Source organism: Phyllobates terribilis, unplaced genomic scaffold (assembly GCF_046119375.1).
Source record: "Phyllobates terribilis strain yellow unplaced genomic scaffold, ASM4611937v1 Scaffold_10__3_contigs__length_209671492, whole genome shotgun sequence".
In the NCBI taxonomy this organism is placed as follows: domain Eukaryota; kingdom Metazoa; phylum Chordata; class Amphibia; order Anura; family Dendrobatidae; genus Phyllobates; species Phyllobates terribilis.
In genome coordinates, this window is record NW_027362770.1 from 124262315 (window position 1) to 124284265 (window position 21951).

General features: G+C 48.8%; 1 protein-coding gene across 3 annotated transcripts in view; it reads left to right on the forward strand.

Moving 5' to 3' along the window:
* LOC141164455 (transmembrane O-methyltransferase homolog) overlaps positions 1-21951 on the forward strand; it is a 47098-nt gene that overhangs the window by 20653 nt on the left and 4494 nt on the right. The window contains exon 1 of one of the 3 annotated variants that reach the window (XM_073649756.1): positions 20086-20200. The exons of 1 other annotated variant lie outside the window; for it this stretch is intronic. In XM_073649756.1, the coding sequence (XP_073505857.1) occupies positions 20181-20200 (20 nt within the window). In that variant the 5' untranslated portion in view covers positions 20086-20180. Of the gene's footprint in view, positions 1-20085; positions 20201-21951 lie in introns of those variants that run through there. One more of the 3 variants, XM_073649755.1, reaches the window with a different exon arrangement.

The following is a 21951-nucleotide window of genomic DNA, read 5'->3' on the forward strand; positions in this document are numbered from 1 at the left end:
ACCTTGGTGGACAGTCCGGCTGCTGAATCTCTCGTTAGCAAATTTTCCTCCATTTGGGAGAGTACCCGATCCGCACTCCTTCAGTCGTCCGAGCGGATGAAAAAACACGCTGACAAAAAACGCCTGGATCCTCCACAATTCCGTCCTGGAGATAAAGTCTGGCTCTCGTCTAAGTATGTCCGGCTCAAGGTTCCTTCCTACAAGCTAGGGCCTCGGTTCATCGGCCCACTGGAGGTTATCAAACAGATCAACCCGGTGGCCTATAAATTGAAACTCCCGGCCAACTTGCGGATCCCTAATTCCTTCCATGTATCTCTCCTCAAACCCGTGGTACTTAACTCTTTTTCCAAGTCTACAGGTACGCCTCCTGCTCCGGTTTCCGCTGAAAACGAGTTTGAGGTAGAGAACATTCTGGCCACCAAAATGGTAAGAGGAAAGACCTTTTTTCTAGTAGATTGGAAGGGGTTTGGTCCTGAGGAGAGAATGTGGGAGCCCCGGGGGAACATCCATGCCCCTCTCATCCTTGGTAAATTTCTGTCTGGCCTAAAAAAGGGGGGGCCTAAAGGGGGGGCACTGTAGCGTCGGCGTCCCTGCCTCCTGCTAGGCAGGGACGCTGTTCCCCTCACCTCTCCGCTCCGTGCCCGGCGTCTTCCTCCTGCTCTGCTGGCAGCGCACGCTCCTTCCCGGCCACTGTGCTTAGGGCGCGCGCGCGCTCCCCCTCTCTTAAAGGGGCCGCGCGCGCCGTCCTAAGGCCGGAGGATCTCTCCATATATAAGGCACCTCCTCCAAAATGGAGGTGCCCGAGCAATGTTGTTGCAAAGCCTTCACTCTGCTTCAGCCCTCAGGTCCCGTTACCAGTTACCTGCCAGTCACCTGCCAGATTCCTGCTTGTTACCTGCCAGTCACCTGCCAGATTCCTGCCTGTTACCTGCCAGTCACCTGCCAGATTCCTGCTTGATACCTGCCTGATATCCGCTCACCTGCTTGCAAGCCTGCGGTCCGACGGTCTGCCTTCCGACACCTGTCAGTCTGTCTATGGACCAGCCTGCCTGCTCACCTGGGAGCGCTCACCTGCTACCTGCCTGCTAGCCTACCTGGAGGCTCTGCCATCACTTGCCGTGACCACCTGCCTGTCCAGAGACTCTTGCCCGCTCACCTGGGAGCGCTCACCTGCTACCTGCCTGCTAGCCTACCTGGAGGCTCTGCCGTCACTTGCCGTGACCACCTGTCCATCCAGAGACTCTTGCCCGCTCACCTGGGAGCGTCCACCTGCTACCTGTCTGCTAGTCTACCCAGAGACTGTCCCTGTCACTTGCCGTGACTACCTGCCCTTCTACCCAGAGACTGTCCCTGTCACTTGCCGTGACTACCTGCCCTTCTACCCAGAGACTGTCCCTGTCACTTGCCGTGACTACCTGCCCGTCTTCCCTGGGAGCCACCCGCTTCCTTACAAGGACCGCCCCCTTGTATAGTTGCTCAGAGGTTCTGCCTCCCAGACCCGTTACAAGTTCTATGACTCCCGATAAAACAAAGCTTCAGGTGATAAATGATGGATGAGGTGGTGGCAAAGGAGAAAGAGCAGGAGGAACAGGGACCATTCACATCAATATCAGGCCAGTCAACCACACCTGTCTTGTAGGATATGTTTCTGTACCAAAAGGAGCGGTTCGGCTACACAGTTATAGGGCATACAGTGAGTGCAATGCCTACTAAAAATTTAGAGGCACTCCAATGCCCCTTGGAAGTGACATGGAGGTCAGAGGGCCTTAACTAAACCATTTTTTCCATTTATAGCAACTGGGTCTCCTGTGCACTGTTGGCCTAAGCAGTGAATGGAAGGCTTTCCAAAAATTATGAGGAACTGCAATGCCCCTTGAAACAGACGTGGATTACAGCATACTAAAAACCTTCTACCCATTATTGGGGAGTGGGTCTCCCTTGGTGTTCGCCTATGCATTGAAAAGCAAAAACTGACTAAAATTAGGAGGAAATGCAATGCCCGTTCGAAGAGCCGTGGAGGTTAGAGTTAATTAAAAACAACATTTCAATGCCCCTTGGAAGAGCTGTGGAGTTCAGAGGGGTTTAACAAGATGCTTTTAATGCCCCTCGGAAGAGACGTGGAGGCCCCAGTAGCTTAACAAGACGGTTTTAATACCCCTCGGAAGAGATGTGGAGGTCGCAGTAGCTTAACCAGACGCTTTTAATGCCCCTCGGAAGAGACGTGGAGGTCCCAGTAGCTTAACAAGATGGTTTTAATGCCCCTCGTAAGAGACGTGGAGGTCACAGTAGCTTAACAAGACGGTTTTAATGCCCCTTGGAAAAGTGGTGAAGGTCACAGAAGCTTAACAAGACGTTTTTAATGACCCTCGGAAGAGACGTGGAGGTCGCAGTAGCTTAACAAGACGGTTTTAATGCCCCTAGGAAGAGACGTGGAGGTCCCAGTAGCTTAACAAGACGGTTTTAATGCCCCTCGGAAGAGACGTGGAGGTCACAATAGCTTAATAAGACGGTTTTAATGCCCCTTGGAAAAGTGGTGGAGGTCGCAGTAGCTTAACAAGACGGTTTTAATGCCCCTTGGAAAAGTGGTGGAGGTCACAGTAGCTTAACAAGACGGTTTTAATGCCCCTTGGAAAAGTGGTGGAGGTCACAGTAGCTTAACAAGACGGTTTGAATTCCCCTTGGAAAAGTGGTGGAGGTCACAGTAGCTTAACAAGACGGTTTTAATGCCCCCCGGAAGGGACGTGGATGTCGCAGTAGCTTAACAAGACGGTTTTAATGCCCCTTGGAAAAGTGGTGGAGGTCCCAGTAGCTTAACAAGACTGTTTTAATGCCTCTTACATGAGCCATACAGTACAGCATCTTAAAAACATTATTCCCATTATTGGGGAGTGGGTCTCCCATAGTCTTTGCTTATGCCTTCCAAGCAAAAGCTGCCAAAAATTAGGACGGAGAAACTTTCAATGCCCCTTACAAGAGCCATGCAGTACAGCATATTATAAACATTATTCCCATTATTGGGGAGTGGGTCTCCCATAGTCTTTGCTTATGCCTTCCAATCAAAAGCTGCCAAAAATTAGGAGGAAATGCAATGCCCGTTCGAAGAGCCGTGGAGGTTAGAGTTAATTAAAAACAACATTTCAATGCCCCTTGGAAGAGCTGTGGAGTTCAGAGTGGTTTAACAAGACGCTTTTAATGCCCCTCGGAAGAGACGTGGAGGTCCCAGTAGCTTAACAAGACGGTTTTAATACCCCTCGGAAGAGATGTGGAGGTCGCAGTAGCTTAACAAGATGGTTTTAATGCCACTTGGAAAAGTGGTGGAGGTCACAGTAGCTTAACAAGACGGTTTTAATGCCCCTTGGAAAAGTGGTGGAGGTCACAGTAGCTTAACAAGACGGTTTGGATGCCCCTTGGAAAAGTGGTGGAGGTCACAGTAGCTTAACAAGACGGTTTGAATGCCCCTTATAAGAGCCATACAGTACAGCATATTACAAACATTATTCCCATTATTGGGGAGTGGGTCTCCCATAGTCTTTGCTTATGCCTTCCAAGCAAAAGCTGCCAAAAATTAGGAGGAAATGCAATGCCCGTTCGAAGAGCCGTGGAGGTTAGAGTTAATTAAAAACAACATTTCAATGCCCCTTGGAAGAGCTGTGGAGTTCAGAGTGATTTAACAAGACGCTTTTAATGCCCCTCGGAAGAGACGTGGAGGTCCCAGTAGCTTTACAAGACGGTTTTAATGCCCCTCATAAGAGACGTGGAGGTCACAGTAGCTTAACAAGACGGTTTTAATGCCCCTTGGAAAAGTGGTGGAGGTCACAGTAGCTTAACAAGACGGTTTTAATGCCCCTTGGAAGAGATGTGGAGGTCCCAGTAGCTTAACAAGACGCTTTTAATGCCCCTCAGAAGAGACGTGGAGGTCGCAATAGCTTAATAAGATGGTTTTAATGCCCCTTGGAAAGTGGTGGAGGTAGCAGTAGCTTAACAAGATGGTTTTAATGCCCCTTACAAGAGCCATACAGTACAGCATCTTAAAAATATTATTCCCATTATTGGGGAGTGGGTCTCCCACAGTCTTTGCTTATGCCTTCCAAGCAAAAGCTGACAAAAATAAGGACGGAGGAACTTTCAATAATGGCAACATGGACCACGGTCACCCTGGTGGTATAGTGGTGGTGGAGGCTGAGGATGAGAAGAGCATAAAACAGTCAAAATGAGGAAGCGTATACCCATGTGTGGGTGTGAAGCGGTGCATGTGAATACACCTCCCGAAATAACAGTGGATTTGACTTTATGTTACTCTGCTGTCATTTGGTGGTGATGAGAAGTCTGGCCCAATCCAACCCTTGTTCATTTTGATAAGGGTCAGCTTGTCAGCATTGTCAGTTGACAGGCGAGTGCGCTTATCAGTTATAATTCCCCCAGCGGCACTAAAAACACGCTCCGATAACATGCTAGCGGCAGGGCAGGCCAGGACCTCCAAGGCGTACAGAGCGAGTTCATTCCAAGTGTCCAGCTTGGATACCCAATAATCAAAAGGCACAGAGGAATCACGGAGGACGCTGGTACGGTCGGCAAGGTACTCCCTCACCATCTTTTGAAACTTTCCACTCCTTGTGAGAGTACCCCGCGACTCAGGGTCTGTCCGAAGGGAGGGTCTGAGAAAACTGTCCCAGAACATTGACAGTGCCCACCTGCCTCTGCTGGATTGGAGTTGCTTCTCTCTCGCATGTACGCCTTGGTTGGGCAACGAACTGTGACCTCTGCCGCTAGCGTGTTCAGATGGGAATTTTTTTAACAATTCTGCAGCAAGGGCCTTCTGGTACTACCCCATTGTTGTAGACCTCTCCACCTCAGGAATAAGAGAGTGAAAGTTCTCCTTGTAGCGGGGGTCTAAAAGTGTCACCAACCAGTAATGACTGTCACCCAACATTTTGACAATGCGAGGGTCACGGTTAAGGCAGCGTAACAAAAAGTCAGCCATGCGTGCCTGACTGGTAACGGGCAAGACTTCCATGTCCTCACCAAGATGACGACTGACCATGCTCTCCACGCTGAACCGACGTTATGACAGTTGTACAGGTACTACCGTCTACAGCGCATGATACAAGCTCTGTTCTTCCTCCTCCTCCTCCTCCTCCTCCTCTCCCTCATTGTCCCCCAATGCACGTTGGGATGAGATGAGGCTGGGCTGTGAGTAATTGGCCGCTACGGCTTCTTGATCCATCTCATCATACTCTGGCTGCAATGCCTCCTCTTTAATTCTCTGCAGAGAGCATTGCAAAAGACAGACAAGTGGAATGCTGACGCAAATGATGGCGCCATCGCCACTCACCATCTTGGTGGACTCCTCAAAGTTTGTCAAGATGGTACATATGTCAGACATCCAGGTCCACTCCTGAGGTCTTATGTGTGGAGTCTGACCTGAATATCGACGGCCTTGTTGCAGCTGGTACTCCACAACTGCTCTCTTCTGCTCACAAATCCTTTGCAACATGTGGAGGGTAGAGTTCCAATGTGTGGGGACATCACACACCAGTTGGTGTGACGGAAGCTGCAAACGCTGCTGCAACACAGCAAGGGCGGCGGAAGCTGTAGCCGACTTGCGAAAATGAGCTGACAGGCGGCGTACTTTGACGAGCAGATCTGGCAACTCGGGGTACGATTTAAGAAACCGCTGAACCACGAGGTTAAGCACATGAGCCAGGCATGGTACTTGTGTATTCTCGCCTCGCCTCAGAGCCACCGCCAGGTTACGGCCATTGTCACACACAACCATGCCTGGATATAGGTTCAGCGGTCTCAGCCAAAGATCTGCCTGCTCTTTCACAGCTGTCCACAACTCACAAGCAGTGTGAGATTTCTCACCTAAGCTTATGAGTTTCAGCACAGCCTGTTGCCGCTTGGTAGAGGCAGTACTGCAGTGCTTCCAGCTTGTAACTGATGTGATGATATCTGAGATGGAGGCTGAACATGAGGAGGAGGAGGATGATGCGCAGGAGCTGTACACTGTGGGGGCAACTCTGACTGACATAGGGCCCGCAATCCTCGGTGTGGGGAGGATGTGTTCCGTCCCAAGGTCCGACTGGGTCCCGGCTTCCACTATGTTTACACAGTGTGCCGTCAGGGAGATGTACCATCCCTTGCCACAAGCACTTGTCTACGTGTCCGTTGTCAGGTGGACTCTCCCAGGACCTGCTTTGTTGAGGGCACGGCAGATGTTTTGGGACACGTGCTTGTGTAGTGCGGGGATGGCACACCGGGCAAAATAGTGTCGGCTGGGGACCGAGTACCGAGGGACGGCCACCACCATAAGGTTGCGGAAGGATTCCGTCTCCACCAGCCTAAAAGGCAGCATTTCCAACTCAAGCAGTCGTGAAATGTGCGAATTTAGGACTGTGGCCTGTGGCGCGTTGGCTGCGAATTTCCGCTATCGTTCAAAGGTCTGGGATATGGACAATTGAACGCTGCAGTGGGACGTGGACGTGGACGTTGATGCTGTTTCTTGAGAAACTGCCATAACAAGTGAAGACTGAGAGGAGGGGGCATCTTTGCATGCAGTATGGACAGGGGATTGCCTTGCACACACAACAGGGGGTTCTATTGCATGCACAACAGCGGAAGAAGCAGTGGTGACACCCGCTGACACTGGTCGTGGACCCTGGGGCTCACCCCACAAAGTCGAGTGCTTTGCTGCCATGTGCCTGATCATGCTGGTGGTGGTCAGGCTGGTAGTTTTGTCAGCCCTGCTGACGCTGGCATGGCAGGTGGCACAAATGGCCTTTTTGGGGTTATCAGCAGAGTCTTTAAAAAAAATCCAGACTCTGGAAGACCTACAGGTTGTACTGGCAACGACCCTCGTGTTGGTGTTACGGGGAACTGTTGCCTGCCTTCTGTGTGCGGCCACCACACTGCTCTTCCTGCCTGTTGGGGTACTCTGCCTCCCTCACCCTGTGTGCTGCTGGCCTCGCTCTGCATGTCCTCCTGCCATGTTGGGTCAGTTACTAGATCATCCACCACCTCCTCCTCTTCCACTTGCACACCACGATCCTCCTCCTCACTTCCTGGCAATTGTGTTTCGTCATCGTCCACCTCTTGTGACAAATTGCCAGCGTCGACTTCCTGTGACTGTGGCTGTTCAAATATTTGGGCATCGCTACATAGGATCTCCTAGGGGCACAAATCTGGAAATGGACCAGTGAAGATATCTTCAGAGTGTCCAAGTGTGGGATCAGTTGCTGTCTGACGACACTCGGCATGGTGGGAGGAAGGAGCATCAGGGTGAGGAGGAGTATGCAGTCGAGACTCACGGCTACTAAAGATTTGACCGTGTGGAAGACAGACCGGAGGTGGTGGTGCCCAGGTAACTGGAAATATTATCTTCTATCCAATTAATAACCTGTTCACACTGATCAGTTCGCAATACTGGTGTTGTTCTGTGCTTCCCTAGTAATTCGGTCAAGAAGTGGGAGCGAGAAGATGTGGCTGTTGGTTGTTGCACATTTTCACCTTGGCCACGGCCCCGTCCTCTGCACGCACCATCACCAGAACGTCCAGTTCCACGTCCCTTGCCACGCGCCTTGCCCATTGTAAAGGAAGTAAAAAAGCTTACACTCGTACTATCAATGGAAAAAGGGTAATAAAAAGTAGATTAGAATCGTGGAAGAGGAAAACCACAGTTCTATTTCTCTGGCCTACACCCGGCTCTTTTAAACAATCTGAACAATCAGGGAGAAACTATTACTGTTTTTCTTTACGGAAAAAATAACAAAAGCTGAATAATAGAGATTTTTTACCGTGGAATGGCAAAACCACAGTTATTGTTTACTGGGGTATACCAGACAATTTTAAATAGATATATTTGCGGATGAACAGTGAGCGACACACTCAAACTGTTTTTTTTAGGTAAAAATGGCCCAAAAGTGGATAATACAGAGGTTTGAACCGTGGAACTGCAAAACCACACATCTATTTCTCTGGCCTACACCAGACTATTTTCAACAAATATATTTGTGTCTGAACAATCAGGGAGACACTATTAAATTTTTTTTTTTACGGCAAAAAATGCCAAAAGCAGGATAATAGAGATTTTTTACCGTGGAACGGCAAAACCACAGCTATAATTTAATGGTGTATACCAGACTTTTTTAGATAGATATATTTGCGGCTGAACAGTGAGCGACACACTCAAACTGTTTTTTTTAAGTAAAAATGGCCCAAAAGTGGATAATACAGAGGTTTGAACCGTGGAACTGCAAAACCACACTTCTATTTCTCTGGCCAACACCAGACTCTTTTAAAAATATATATTTATGTCTGAACTGTCACAGACACACTTTTTTTGGAGGGGGGGGGCACCAAAAGGTTAATAAGATGGGTATTTGTACAGTATGAAGGAGGGAAAAAAAAAAAAAGAGGATTTAGATGAAAAAAAAGGATTTTTCCTGGCCCCCGAGACCTGGAGCTAAGTCCAGCAATTTCAGCTACAGGAGCACGCAGGACTGTAATGCAGCGTATAACCACTGCGTCTCCTATACAGCCTACCTGCCTGCCTGCCTGATATCTGGGATGGATATTAGTCCTGATAAGGACTGTTTGTTTGATCTGGCAGCCTTTACAGACCCTACACTAACTATTTCGCAGTATATATCTCTATCTAAATCAGCAGCGTTGTCCCTACACTGTCTGATCCCAGCCGTCTGTGTCCAAGATGGCGGCGCCTCGTTTTAAATACTCGAGGTGACGCTGTGCGGCCAGCCAATAACTGTAATGCCCACAACCAACATGGCTGCGGCATTACAGTGACTGGCTGGCAATCTCTGCATGTTCATTGGCTCTGTAAAGAGCGCCAAACATGCAGGGCGGAGACCCGAGCTCCCGCCCGAGTAACCTGGAAATGCTCGGTGCTCGCCGAACATCCCGAGTAGAGATGAGCGGTGTTCGACTCGAACTGTTCGCCAATCTCAAATTCGAGCTGTTTTGGGCGGTGTTCGAGCCGTTCGGCGAACACGAACGATTTGAAAAAAATTCGGCTGTTTGAGGTTATGTTCGATAACTGTTCGTGCACCAAAATCATAACTGGATTTTTTCTCAGTAATGCTGAAAATTAATGTTAATACGCAGTTTGAGTGTACAGAGGGGTGGGGGGAGGGGCAGGGTATGGATCTCTGCAGGAATAATGAAGATCTCCATTTTTTTTTCTCTTTCCCGCATTTACAGTGGGGAGGTGCAATCTGTCAGCCTATCAGCAGCGCACACACGGAGAAAACTGCTTTTTTTCACACAAGCAAGGGCATGTGTCATTGGCAGTGTATGTCACATGTCCTTGCCCTATAAGACCCAGCCATTTTCCCCGTCGCCACCATTTTCTCACTGCTGCAGCTGCGTGTTAGACGGCACCGCTGTTGCTGTGTGCGCTATACTTTGTTAATTTCAAGCCAATTTTCACACAAATCTACAGATAGCTTGGGAGTAGGGAAGAGTTGTGATTGCAGTCCTTTTAAGGACTAGGTTACATCATTTCATACGACTTTTATCAGGCAGGTCTGTGCTCTTAAATAGATAGGTTGGGAGTAAAGACTAATTGTAATTGCAGTCCTTTTCAGGACTAAGTTACATCAGTTCCTATCAGTTTTTGCCAGGCAGGTCTGTGCCAGTGCTGTGCAAGTTTTTTTCACAGCATTTGGCTAAATCTAGCAAAGTAAATCCTTTTTGGCCTATTGCAGAGTGTGTTAGTCATTGGAGTAGCCTATCTGTGTTGCAAGCTACACCACCTGTGTATAGAATACAATTTTTTTTACTGCACCTAGTGAAGGAAAACCTTTTGGGCATAGCATCATTCTATTAGTCCATCTATACCAACCTCCACCAGGTTGCAAATTAAAAATAATTTTTATCTGCATCTAGCTCTGAAAAAATATTTCAGCTTCTAGCAGTGTGTGGGACTTGTTCTATTAGTCCATCTATACTGACCTCCATCAGGTTGCAAATTAAAAATAATTTTTATCTGCATCTAGCTCTGAAAAAATATTTAGGCTTCTAGCAGTGTGTGGGACTTGGTCTATTAGTCTATCTATACTGACCTCCATCAGGTTGCAAATTTAATATAATTTTTTTCTGCATCTAGCTCTGAAAAAATATTTGGGCTTGTAGCAGTGTGTGATACTCATTGTATTAGGCCATCTATACCAAGCTCCACCAGCTTTGAAATGAATAATAATTTTTAGCTGCATCTAGCCCTGAAAATAATTTTTCTTCCCAATAGTGGTAGCAATAGAAATATGGGGCGCGCGCCTGGCAAACTAAAATATACCCTTCATAACAAAAAACACCAGCCTAGCGCATTGCATTAATAAGATGGCATCATTGTCTCTCCCAGTGCTAGGCCTACTACGCCGGCTAGCATTCCTGTGCCTAAAACACAATGTATGGGTCCGCGCTAGCCACTATGCTGAGCGGTCTAAAGCTGCTGCTAACGCATTAGAACAATTCAATTGGCAGATTTTCACAGAGCTCTTCCCCAACGCCCACCCATCAGGCAACAGTTGCCCACCCTCCCTATGGGATCTAGTGGCGAATAGTTGATGTCATTAATCAGAGCGTCAGTTGCCCCGTCGACGTGGCAAGCATACGGTAAGGCATGGGAAGAGTGGACACGACTAGTAGCAGGCAGACGGGTTGACCAATGTGAACAAGCCCGATCACAAGTCACCATAGAATTTCTCCACCAGCTAATGATGAGGGGCATATCAGGGGCGTCAGCGCAGCGGTGTCTGACCGGAGTAGCATTTCACTTCCAACTACTGAATTGGAGAGTTGTGACAAAGATTCATCATCAGACAATCCATAAAAGGGTGGAAAAGGGGTCAGCCAAGTCAGGAGTGTAGACGTCCCGTCCCGTGTCACTAAAACTGATTTCTCACATCATATCCCTAACACCATTAACATGACAGTCACAATTTGAAGCAACACTACTGTCTACTGCATTTGTGATCGCCTTCTTCGGGGCGCTATGCATAAGCGAATTAGTCCCTCAATCCAAAATTACCACCAGTGGAGGCTTATTACACCAGGACGTAGTCATAGCCAATAATGCAATACGTCTACGCATACGCCAATCAAAAACGGTTCCAGCGGGCAGGGGGACTTGGGTACTTCTACAACCCACAAACGGTACACTGAGTCGGGTAACAATAGTAAAAACATATCTAACCATCAGATCACAAAGTAATTTCTTCCTATCACACATTGATGGAACGCCATTATCAAGATACCAGTTCCAAGCTATATTTAATAAATGCATAACATCGGCAGGGAACCACCCCAAAGATTACGGGACACACTCATTCCGCATAGGCGCGGCCACAGAAGCAGCAAGAGCAGGACTGTCAGAAACGGAAGTTCAGAGGATAGGGAGATGGCGATCCATGTTTTTGGCGAGATACATAAGACCGGACTTGTTATCCTAACGTGGTTTGTTTCTTTTACAGGTGACGCTAAGCCAACAGTGTGGTTGATAGGCCACTCGTATATATATTGGGCAGAAAAAAGGGCGAAAGTCCGCCCAGGCGGGAGGAAATTACAGTTTCATAACACATATTTCAACTGGAGAGGTATTAGAGGCCTGCTATGGCCACAGGTACTAATGGAGGTAATCAAGGTAGGGAGAGAGGCAAGAGGTCTGGTCATCTTAGTTATACAGGCCGGGGGAAACAACCTAGGTCATCACAAGAGCGCATAACTAATGGCAATAATGAAACTAGACACTGAGCGCTTCAGAGAATTTTTCACAAAACTAGCTATAGTATGGTCAGAGATTGTGCCGAGAGCGGTATGGCAAGGTGCGCGAGACATCACGGCCATCGAACGGACAAGGCGGGTAATAAATATTCGGATGGCAAAATTTAGAAGAGACAGAGGCGGTGTAGTGATACGACACCGACAACTGGAAGGAGATAAAGCAGGCCTCATACTGCTCGACGGTTTTCACTTAATGGATATTGGACTGGACATTTTCCTGTCAGGACTCCAGGACGTAGTGAAACAAGCGTTAAGAGTGATGGGTGGGGGTCAGAGTCCTGCATACGAGTACGCAGGATCCTCCATGGCCTGGAAATAGAAAGGACATGTTGGAGAGTTACACTTGTTGGCCAACTTGCCAGAGTGGAGACCCAGGGCATGCTGCAACAAGCTGAATTATTTTAGAAATAAAATGCCTTTCTAATGGAATGAGTACAAAGAGTTAATAAAGCTGTGACCGATCCTCACCCATCCAGATGTAAGAGTTACATTATTGTATTGTCAAGGAAAGGGGGGCGGTAGGGGGGCTGAGTGTCTGGGTTTGGTTGGGGGTCCCCACAGTCTGCCTAGGCTAGATGCATTTAAAAATTCTTATTAGATACACAGGCGGTGCAGCTTGCTTCGCAGCTGGGCTACTACGCCCAAAGTATTGCCTAGGCTAGATGCAGTTAAAAATTCTACGCTGACTAGCAGACACTGAAGATTTGGAGCAGACCTCTGAGTAAACAGCTCTTCAGACTCAACCATCTGTGTTACCCCAAGCCATTGTGTATGTAGTTTCTTACAGTTAAAAGGGGGGGGGGCGACCCAACCCACCTGGAATTGACGATGCCAACATCACGTAAGACACAGCAAGGGGACTCCAAAAAGAGTCTCAATTTTTTCCCAAAATTGTGGCACAGACACCACTTAACCCTAGAACGCATACCTGGGGCCTCGCAGGCCCGCCCTGTTAAATGTTTTCTATTTTCTGCAAGATTACTTTAGTTAGAATTTTGAAACTCTACGTATTCTTCATGTATATAGTTGTTTGTCATTTGAGTTTGAGTTATTCCATGTTATTTGCACACGGGCCTAAAAGGCCCCAGGTATGTGAAAGTGTAGATTTTTATGGTCATGCGTTCTAGGGTTAAGTGGCATCAATTGCCCCACAGTTGCTTAAAACGGTTGGTGAGGTGAGTTTACCAAATCCTCAAGCTTTTAGTCTCCCCAGGATGACACAGGGGTAGAAAAGTCCTTGCGAATCCATGATTTGTTCATCTTTATGAACGTGAGTCTGTCTACATTCTCAGTGGACAGCCGCGTGCGCTTATCTGTCAGCACACCACCAGCAGCGCTGAACACACGTTCAGAGAGAACGCTGGCTGCAGGGCATGACAAGATCTCCAAGGCGTGAGTGGCGAGCTCCGGACATTTTTCCAGATTGGAATCCCAAAATGAGCAAGGGTCCAGTGACACAGTCATGGCTTCAATGTTTACTTGGAGATACTCCTGTACCATCCTCTCTAGGCATTGACTATGTGTCAGACTTCTAGTCTCCTGTGGCCTTGCAAAGGATGGTCTAAAAAAGTGGTGAAACGATTCCACAAAATTGCTGTTACCAGCAGATACTGTGTTACTGTTACGGTTTAAGTGATGAAGACTCGACAGTCCCACGGTTGGCAAGTTAGAACTGTGAGATTCACTACGTGCACCACTGGTGTTTTGTGGAAAAGCACATGTAAGATTCAGCAACAGCGTCTGCAGATACTCCTGCATACGTAAATCCCTTTTTATGGGAGGAATTATTTCGGCAAATTTACTTTTGTACCGTGGATCTAAGAGTGTGGCAACCCAGTAGTCGGGATTACTTCGAATTCTGACAATCCGAGGGTCATGTTGCAGGTAGTGCAGCAAGAAGGCACTCATGTGTCTTGCGCATCCAGGAGGACCAAGTGCTTGTTGTGTTGGTAGCGAGGTAAGAATCTTGCTTCCTTCCTCTGCCCTCTCCCCCCAACCTAGCACAACAGAAATGTGATCAAGGTCTCCCTCATCTGATGAGTCTTCCATGCCCATCGCCAGTTCGTCCTCCACTTCTTCCACGGCTCCTGCACCTTCCTCAACAGTTTGGCTGCTACCATGCGCCCTGGTTAATCCCTCTCCCCCACCCTCCCATGCCTGCCGCCTTGGTGCTGCCGACCGTCTGGACCTTGGAGATGTTATCCCTTCCGCATACGACTCCTCCTCTACTTCCTCCACCTCCTCTTGTCCCACCACCTGACTCTGAATTCTGTTTAATGTGTGCTCCAGCATGTAAATCACCGGAATAGTCATGCTGATAATGGCATCGTCGTCAGCACTAAACATCTTCGTCGCCATTTCAAAACTGTGCAGAAGTATGTGTGGCGCCCCTGAGGGTTCAGTCACCACAGAGTTACTGTATCTTTCCCAGAGGTGTGGTATCTCACCCTCAGGTAAGGAAGGCGTATGGCTCGGGACCCTAACACCTGCATCCAACACATACCCGCAGTGGGGGTAGGGCGAGATTGTTCCTAAGGGAGAGCACAGTCCCAGGTCCCTAGCTGGCGGGAGGGTCCTATGTGGTGGGTGCTTAGGGGAGCAGCTTAGGGGAGCACATGACAGGGAGAGTATAAATAGGAAGTCATCTTAGAAAGAGCAAGCCAGTCAGAGGAGGAAAAGTTACAGGAGCAGAGGCTCTGCATGAGCTCTGCTCCGGAGGCGGGCCTAGCCTGGGAGGCCCAGGACTGAAGGAGAGAAGAGAGGAGTGGGAGCAGGAAGGCTCCAGGAACCGAAGGGACCCTAGGGCTACGGGCCGTGCAGAAGGCCACCCGTACTCCCACTGCTACCAGGAGGTAGAGGGGTCAGGCCAGAAAAGGGGAACCGGTCCCTCAACTAGCGGAGAAACAGCAAGGCTCAACTAGAAACCGGAGGCTGCAGCATTTCATGTACTGCAGGCCAAAGTCCACACCAGTCTTACTAAGAAGGTAGCCACATAGGACCCAGGGGACGGAACACACGTCGCCCGCCAAGGCCCGAGGATACCGAATAGAAGTGTCACTGGGTGTGAGGTGCAGGGAGAAGGCCAGAGAAAGGACACACAGAAGGGGGTCCTGCTAAGTACTCCGGAGCTATCTGGGGGTGGACTGAGCCCCTCACTGAGTACGCACAGCACGACGGGGGAGATTGCCCTGGTACCTGTAATCTGGACTGCAACAACTGTGAGTAAAGATCTTGGGACTGCATCACACGGACTCTGTGTTCATTACTGACTCCCTGCACTACAACCACCATCATCCACCCACACTGCCTTGAAGCTACACTCTTCCTGTGGGGAGTAATAATACCATTGCTGCAAAACCACCAGCTTCAGAGGACTGTTCCGCAGCAGCGGCCCCTTTGGCCGCACTCCACAGGTGGCGTAGTCGGACATTATAAAACCCATATATACAAATTACCCTTGGATTGACCGCCCTGGGTCACGGACCGGGTCACCGCCACAGTGACTACAACCCCCAGCGTCTACCGGCCCGGCTCCGGGTACCCCACGGCCCAGGGGGCGCGTCAACTTCATAGGTCCCTGATCTGAGACCACTCCTGCAGCGTGATTTGCCCCACCTCTGGATCTCGTTGACCCAGGCTATACATCAGAACGTATTGCACCAGGGCTTGTCGGTGCTGCCACAGTCGCTGCAACATGTGCAGAGTTGAATTCCACCATGTCGGCACATCGCATTTCAGCCGGTGAACTGACAGGCCCAACGACTTCTGTAGAGATGTAAGTCGTTGAGCTGCGGGATGCGAACGGCGGAAGTGAGCACACAGCGACCATGCTCTCTGCAGAAGGCCATCTAGTCCAGGATAGTGGGCTAAAAATTGATGGACAACCAGGTTCAACACGTGAGCCATACAAGGCACGTGTGTGACATTGCCCCGGTGAAGGGCCGCACCCAGGTTTGCAGCATTGTCACACACGGCCTTCCCTGGTTGCAGGTCCAGTGGACACAACCATTCATGAAACTGGGTCTCCAGAGCTGACCACAACTCCTCAGCTGTGTTACTCACATTTCTCAGACATTTCAAAGTAAACACTGATGCCGTTGAGCCCTGCAGCCAGCATAGTAAGGAGGTGTGCAGGATTCCTTCTGCGCAGTTAGAAAGCAGGTGGCATTACCAGACAGGCTTTGGGTGCAGGTGGAGGACCGAGAGGAGTTTGAGGAGGCAGAAGCAGTGGAGGAACTTCAAGATAAAGAGGATTGACGCACAACTCGTGGGGACGGTAAGACTTGGACAGCAGCCCCTTGTCCTGCTTTCACCATAGTTACCCAGTGCCCAGTCAGCGACATGTAACGCCCCTGTTCATGCCTACTCGTCCAAGTGTCTGTGATGAAATGCACCCTGTCACACACAGAGTTTCTCAAAGAAGCGGTGATGTTGTGTGCGACATGCTGGTGGAGCGCAGGCACACCTTTCTTTGAGAAGTAGTGCCGACTGGGCATCTGGTACTGGGGCACTGCGACGGACATAAGGTCTCAAAAATCCTCTGTGTCCTCCAGGCGGAAAGGCAGCATTTCTGTAGCCAACAGCTTGCAGATGGTGAAATTCAACCTCTTAGCTTTGTCATGGCTAGGAGGAAATGGTCTTTTACTTTTCCACATCTGAGGGACCGAGGGCTGGATGTGGTGCTTAGACGGGGTTGAGTAGGGTGTCCCCGGCAAACTGCCGGTCTGTGAGGAAGATGCAGGCGGACATGTTAGGTTGCCTTGATCCAAAGGTGGTGCTCTCGATGTCGGAGAGCACTCAACACCAGCAGGTGTTTCCACTTCCCAATGAACTGACGACCTGCCAATCACACTGGCTGTTGCGGGTAAAGAGGTGGCAGGTCTGCGTCCCAAAACAGGTGTGACTGCTGTCCCCCCAGTCACAGAGGATGAAGAGGCTGCGGATGCACAAGATGGGGCAGAAGGTGGTTGGCCCAGCCCGCTAGGCTGCATTGTAGCACAGTGAGCTTCCCACTGCAACTTATGCTTCATATCCATGTGACGGTACATGCATGAAGTACTCAAACTATAGATTTTTTGGCCTCTACTTAGCTTTTGGTGACAAATATTACAGATAACACGAGATCCTTATCGATCTGAAAAAATGCCCAGGCTATGCAAGGCTTAGAGCCCATGCGACCTGAAGAGTCACCGCGACTTGTGGTCAGAGGCAGAGTTGTGGTTGAGGATGCAGTTGTTGACATGCTTCCAGTACTCCGTCTCTGTCCAGGAAGGCGCAACCTAACCTCATCGTCAATAGCATCTGTGACGCCCCGCTGCGCTTGGTATCACAGATCCTAGAAGAGTGCATTGATGGAATCCTCCACAAGAGGCCCCCATAAACATTCACACATCTCCACCTTCCACCTCAGACTAGCAGAGGGAGCCCGTTAGGGATATAAATAGGGAAGGTGGAGCTAGGCAGTTCAGTTCCTCTGAAGAGTTCCTGCAGTAGAGAAGCCTAAGAGAGGTCAGTCTGCAGTGGAGCTCAGTCTAGTCTAGAGAACTAAGTTAATAGTTCAGCAGTGGAGCACGAGGCTCCTGCTAGCTAGATTCAGGGAGCCCAGATAGAGCTTAAGGTGTGCCGGCGCCATAAGATCGGTGAAGCGCGGCAAGCTGCCGTTAGTGTGTATAGCCTAGTGAGGGCCCAAGTAGGCCGAAGGCGAGTGGCGAGTTAGTACATAAGGGGCAGAGGAGCTTAACCAGCTCACCCCGAAGAATTTACCGGACACCGGATCCGAGCTTACCGGGATCTCTATGACCCAGTAAGGCATAACCGGAATCCCTGGAGAACTACAAGTCCCAGGATCACTAAGGTGCTGATACATAACAGAGCCAGGAGATGCTTAGGCCCCGCATACTGGGAGCGTGAACTCCAAGAGAAGGCCCTACCACAAGGTCAGCCAGCGCAGGACAGAGACAAAGTTAGGTCTAGCTCCAGGCAGGTCAGAAACTTACTACGCAGAGGCAAGAAACAGGAGGCCCTACACCCGCTCATTGGGGAGGATCCTGATATGCACCCTTCACCCTACAGTTCTCCGGGATGTGCCTGAATTTCCACCAGTAAAAGGTACTGAAGTGACTACCGTGTCCGTTCCCGTTCTTGCTCTGACCCAGCTGGGTCTCACCTGTCCTGCATTCCCCCTGCATACGCTGCCCTGAGACCTAGCTCCACCTGTGGGGAGCTATACCATCGAGCTGCCTTATCACCGGCCTCAGTGGACTGCTGCAGCGCTGGTGCTTCTCACCAGATACCACAGGTGGCGTCACAAACTCTTATAAAATTAACAATTATCCACCCTTTTAAAGAGTGACCGCAGGGTACGGGCCAGGGAGCCGACCACCGCGACATCCCCAAGGCCAGGCAAAGGCCCGGGTACCGAGTCATCCCCATCCCCTGGGCTAGTCACATCCTCCTCCACCTCCTCTGCTGACCTCATCGACTGGCTGACTGTGGGTTGACAGTAAGTGGGATCTCCAACCACGTCATCATCACCCTGTGTGTTCTCACACCCGTCGTCCTCAGAGCCAACCTCTTCCTGCCCTGACCGAAAAGTCAAGTTGTCGATCCAATCAGGTATTTGAGTCTCATCATCGTCTTCATCATTGTCTCCACCAACAGGAGTTACCGTTTGGGAACGAGGGTCTACATTATGCTCAGAACCTTCTTCATCTGGTCCTGGATCCGACTTATAAAGATTCTGGGCATCAGTGCAGATCATTTCCTCGTCTGGATTAACAGAAGCTCTGGAGCCGACCTCCATTTCCCAGGCTATAGTATGAGTAAACACCTGTGCAGACTCAACCATCTGTGTTACCCCATACTCAGACGGGCAGCTGGAGACTTGGGAGCTGTGAGGAAGCAAGTGCGATTGGGGTGACACCTCTGAGGACTGGAGTATTTGTGATGTTGAAGTTGAGGTGGAGGAGAGCCCACTTAAAGGAGCACTTGATATCCGTTGAAGCACCTGCTGTTTTTGTGCCTCATCTGGAATTTGTAGCGATGGGCGTGTCCGTAAGAAAGGGATCGTATCACATTGTCCACGAAAAGAAGTAGACATCTTAGTTTGGCTGGAAGATGGTCTTTCTTCTGCAGATGTTACCCCCCCCCACCGCGGGGGGGCTCGACCCACCAGCGGACAGGCACCAGTATTGGGAGTGGGGGGCTGGCCGTCAGGGTCCACCGCGGCTCTGGCACAAACCCGGCGACACGGAGGTCGCACGGGCAGGAACGGACTGGCCGTGTCGGCTTCGCACTTTTTTGGTTTTAGAAGGGCATGACATGCCTATATCTGTGTCTCCCCCTCCTTTTACTCCTCCACCTCTTTTCTTTTTGCATGACTATATGTACTTGTCACTTTTCCATGTGTTAGTTGTGTCTTCTGAGCAGTGTGTCAGCTTTTGGACACCTTTTGAAGTGTTTTCTATGTGTTTCTATGTGTTTTTGTTTGCCTGCCATTGGTTTTAACTGTGTTCGAAGGTGTTCGACGAACAGTTCGGCGAACATACGGGTGTTCGACGAACCGAACCGAACTCGAACACTATGGGGGTGGCTCAACACTAATCCCGAGTAGTGTGATGCTCGGGCGAGTACCGAGCAGTGTCGAGCATGTTCGCTCAACACTACTAGTATTCCAAGCTTGCACAGAGGTACATAGAACTATCATTAGCAACTCATTGGAGAAACTGAGAATTTTTAACCACCCAGCAAGGCTGTGTCAATCAGCAGCAAGAGGTAAAGGTCGCTGCTGGGTCCTAAAGGGAGAAGGATATAACTATACAATAGAGATGAGAGGATCCAGAAGGCGTCAGCAATGCCAAGAACAGTGACCTTCTACAGCCGGATCCAGCACGACTGTCTGTCACACCTAACACACCCGTGACAGTTAAAGACTGATGTACTTGAAATGTCCAGTAAATTTGAACTTGTTAAAACGAACCGGGTGTTCCCTGATGTGTGTGTGGCTAATCCTGGACCTGAGGATGTGGAGACAGTGAAGGTCTCAGGCCTGTAAGTGAGTGTAACGCACCTTACACAGCACAACACTTATGGACTGGGACATAATTTGTTTGTTAAGTGCCAGGGCGTTATGGAGCAGCAGCTCGTCCACACTTACCGTCCTGGGCACCTTACAAAATGACAACTCCCAACATTACCTATCAGGGAATGCTGAGAGTTGTAGTTTCACAGCAGCTGAAGCTGGCTGACCCCTGTTGCAGATGATAACTGAGCTCTGCCTCCCTGTAGGCCAGCGCTGTACTGAGCCTGCTTACCACAGCTTTTATCTCAGGTGTGATCTACTTCCTGCTATCTGACACTACCTCCCCGTCCTGAGACCAGGCTCCATGGAGTTCACAACCACAGGGTGAGTCTGCAAGAAGATATCAAATGAATCAAACTCCACAGAACAGGGAATGTGAATAGCATATTCTGAGGTTATGTGGATCGTACATGGTCTGGGCCCAGTTTCTACTGACACTTCCATGCTTCTCATTGTAGCTAGCGATCTTTTGTGCAGACAACGGTTGAAACATTCAGAGCAGCTTATTATATCACTACAATCCAGGCATTTTCCCGCTGAACCTTGAACACTCCTGAGCTGACTGATTTGTAGCTGAAGGGTCTCAGACAGTTTATTGCCCTCATGTAGTTCTGCACTTTGACAACTCTAGAATAAAATACAACAGCTCAAAGGGCTCATTCACACGTCAGTTTTTCTCATATGAGTGCTGTTTTTTTCACGCACAGCATTCGTACCTATGATGGGGCTGTTCACGGGTCTGAGTTTTTGCTCGGACTGAGTGGACCGTGGAAAATATCGGAGACATGTCTGATTTTGATCCGTGCATCGGATCAAAACCGGCAATGCAAGTCTATGGGTCAGTGAAAAAATCTGACCCTTACTCAGATGCCATCTAAGTGCAGTCCGATTTTCAAGGACCATCAGAATGGAGATGGTAGGGAAACTTTTTTTTTTTTTACTCTTCACGTATGAGAAAAACTGATGACATTCTGATAAAAGTGTGATAAAAAAAATCAGTCAGTTTTTCTTATACGTGGAGAAATCGTACGTGTGAATGAGATCCTAACCTGACAGTAGATTTATTCTGCTCAAACCACAGGCACCATGGATCAGACACTGGCTTATTGAAATCACTGTGAAATGCTGAGACGTTCCATAGAAAACTTACTTTGAAAAGCCGTCCGGGGACTATAGGGAGAGACCTGGCAAGTCCAAGAGGATTCTCCCTGTCCTTCTCCCCGAGACTGACCGGTCTCGCCCTATGTATGTGTTCAGAGAGAGACCCACCCCAAAACAGTGCTAATCTCTACCATCCTTGTAATATATGGACCACTATTCCATCAGTTAAAGGGAATGTGTCATCAGATAATGAATGACACATTGCTTAGCCAGTTCATGACCAGGCAATTTTCCCCATGTCCAGGCACAATTTCAGGTTTTATCATACATGCACTTTAAACATTTTTCTCTTTGGAATAGTAAAATAATTTTTTTACTTTTTTTATAATACATGGGACTTCATTTTTACATTATTTATTTGCTGATATTGGGAGAAAATATAAATGAAAAAAACAAGATACATATCTATTTTTCAATTTTTTTTATGACCATAATGGACTGCTAAATAATACATTTTAAATTGTGTTCACCTTTCTGTTGAAATATTGGGCAGGGCTACAAAAAGTGATTTGAACTGGCAATGTGTAGTCGACACGTGAAAGCATGCATGCAAAGTGTATACTTATTATTATGTGACCTCCTATTTTCACCGCCAGCATCAGAAAACAGCACTGCTTTCTGTCAGGATTCAGAAGTCTGCAGTCACATAGTGACTGCAGACTTTCATCACAAACCTGGACAACTCCTTTAATGGTCTTAACATAAATACAAATGCATTAACCCTTAACGTGTCAGATGGCACAATGTTTTATTAACATGGCCATGTGTGTTGTAATCTTAAAAGTTATTGTTATATGTGTACAGAATTAAAACCAATAACAGCACAGAAATACATTACTAGAACCACCATGACTAGAGAAATACAACATCACATCTCCTATTAGTACAGAATTACTTCATCGGTACATGAATAC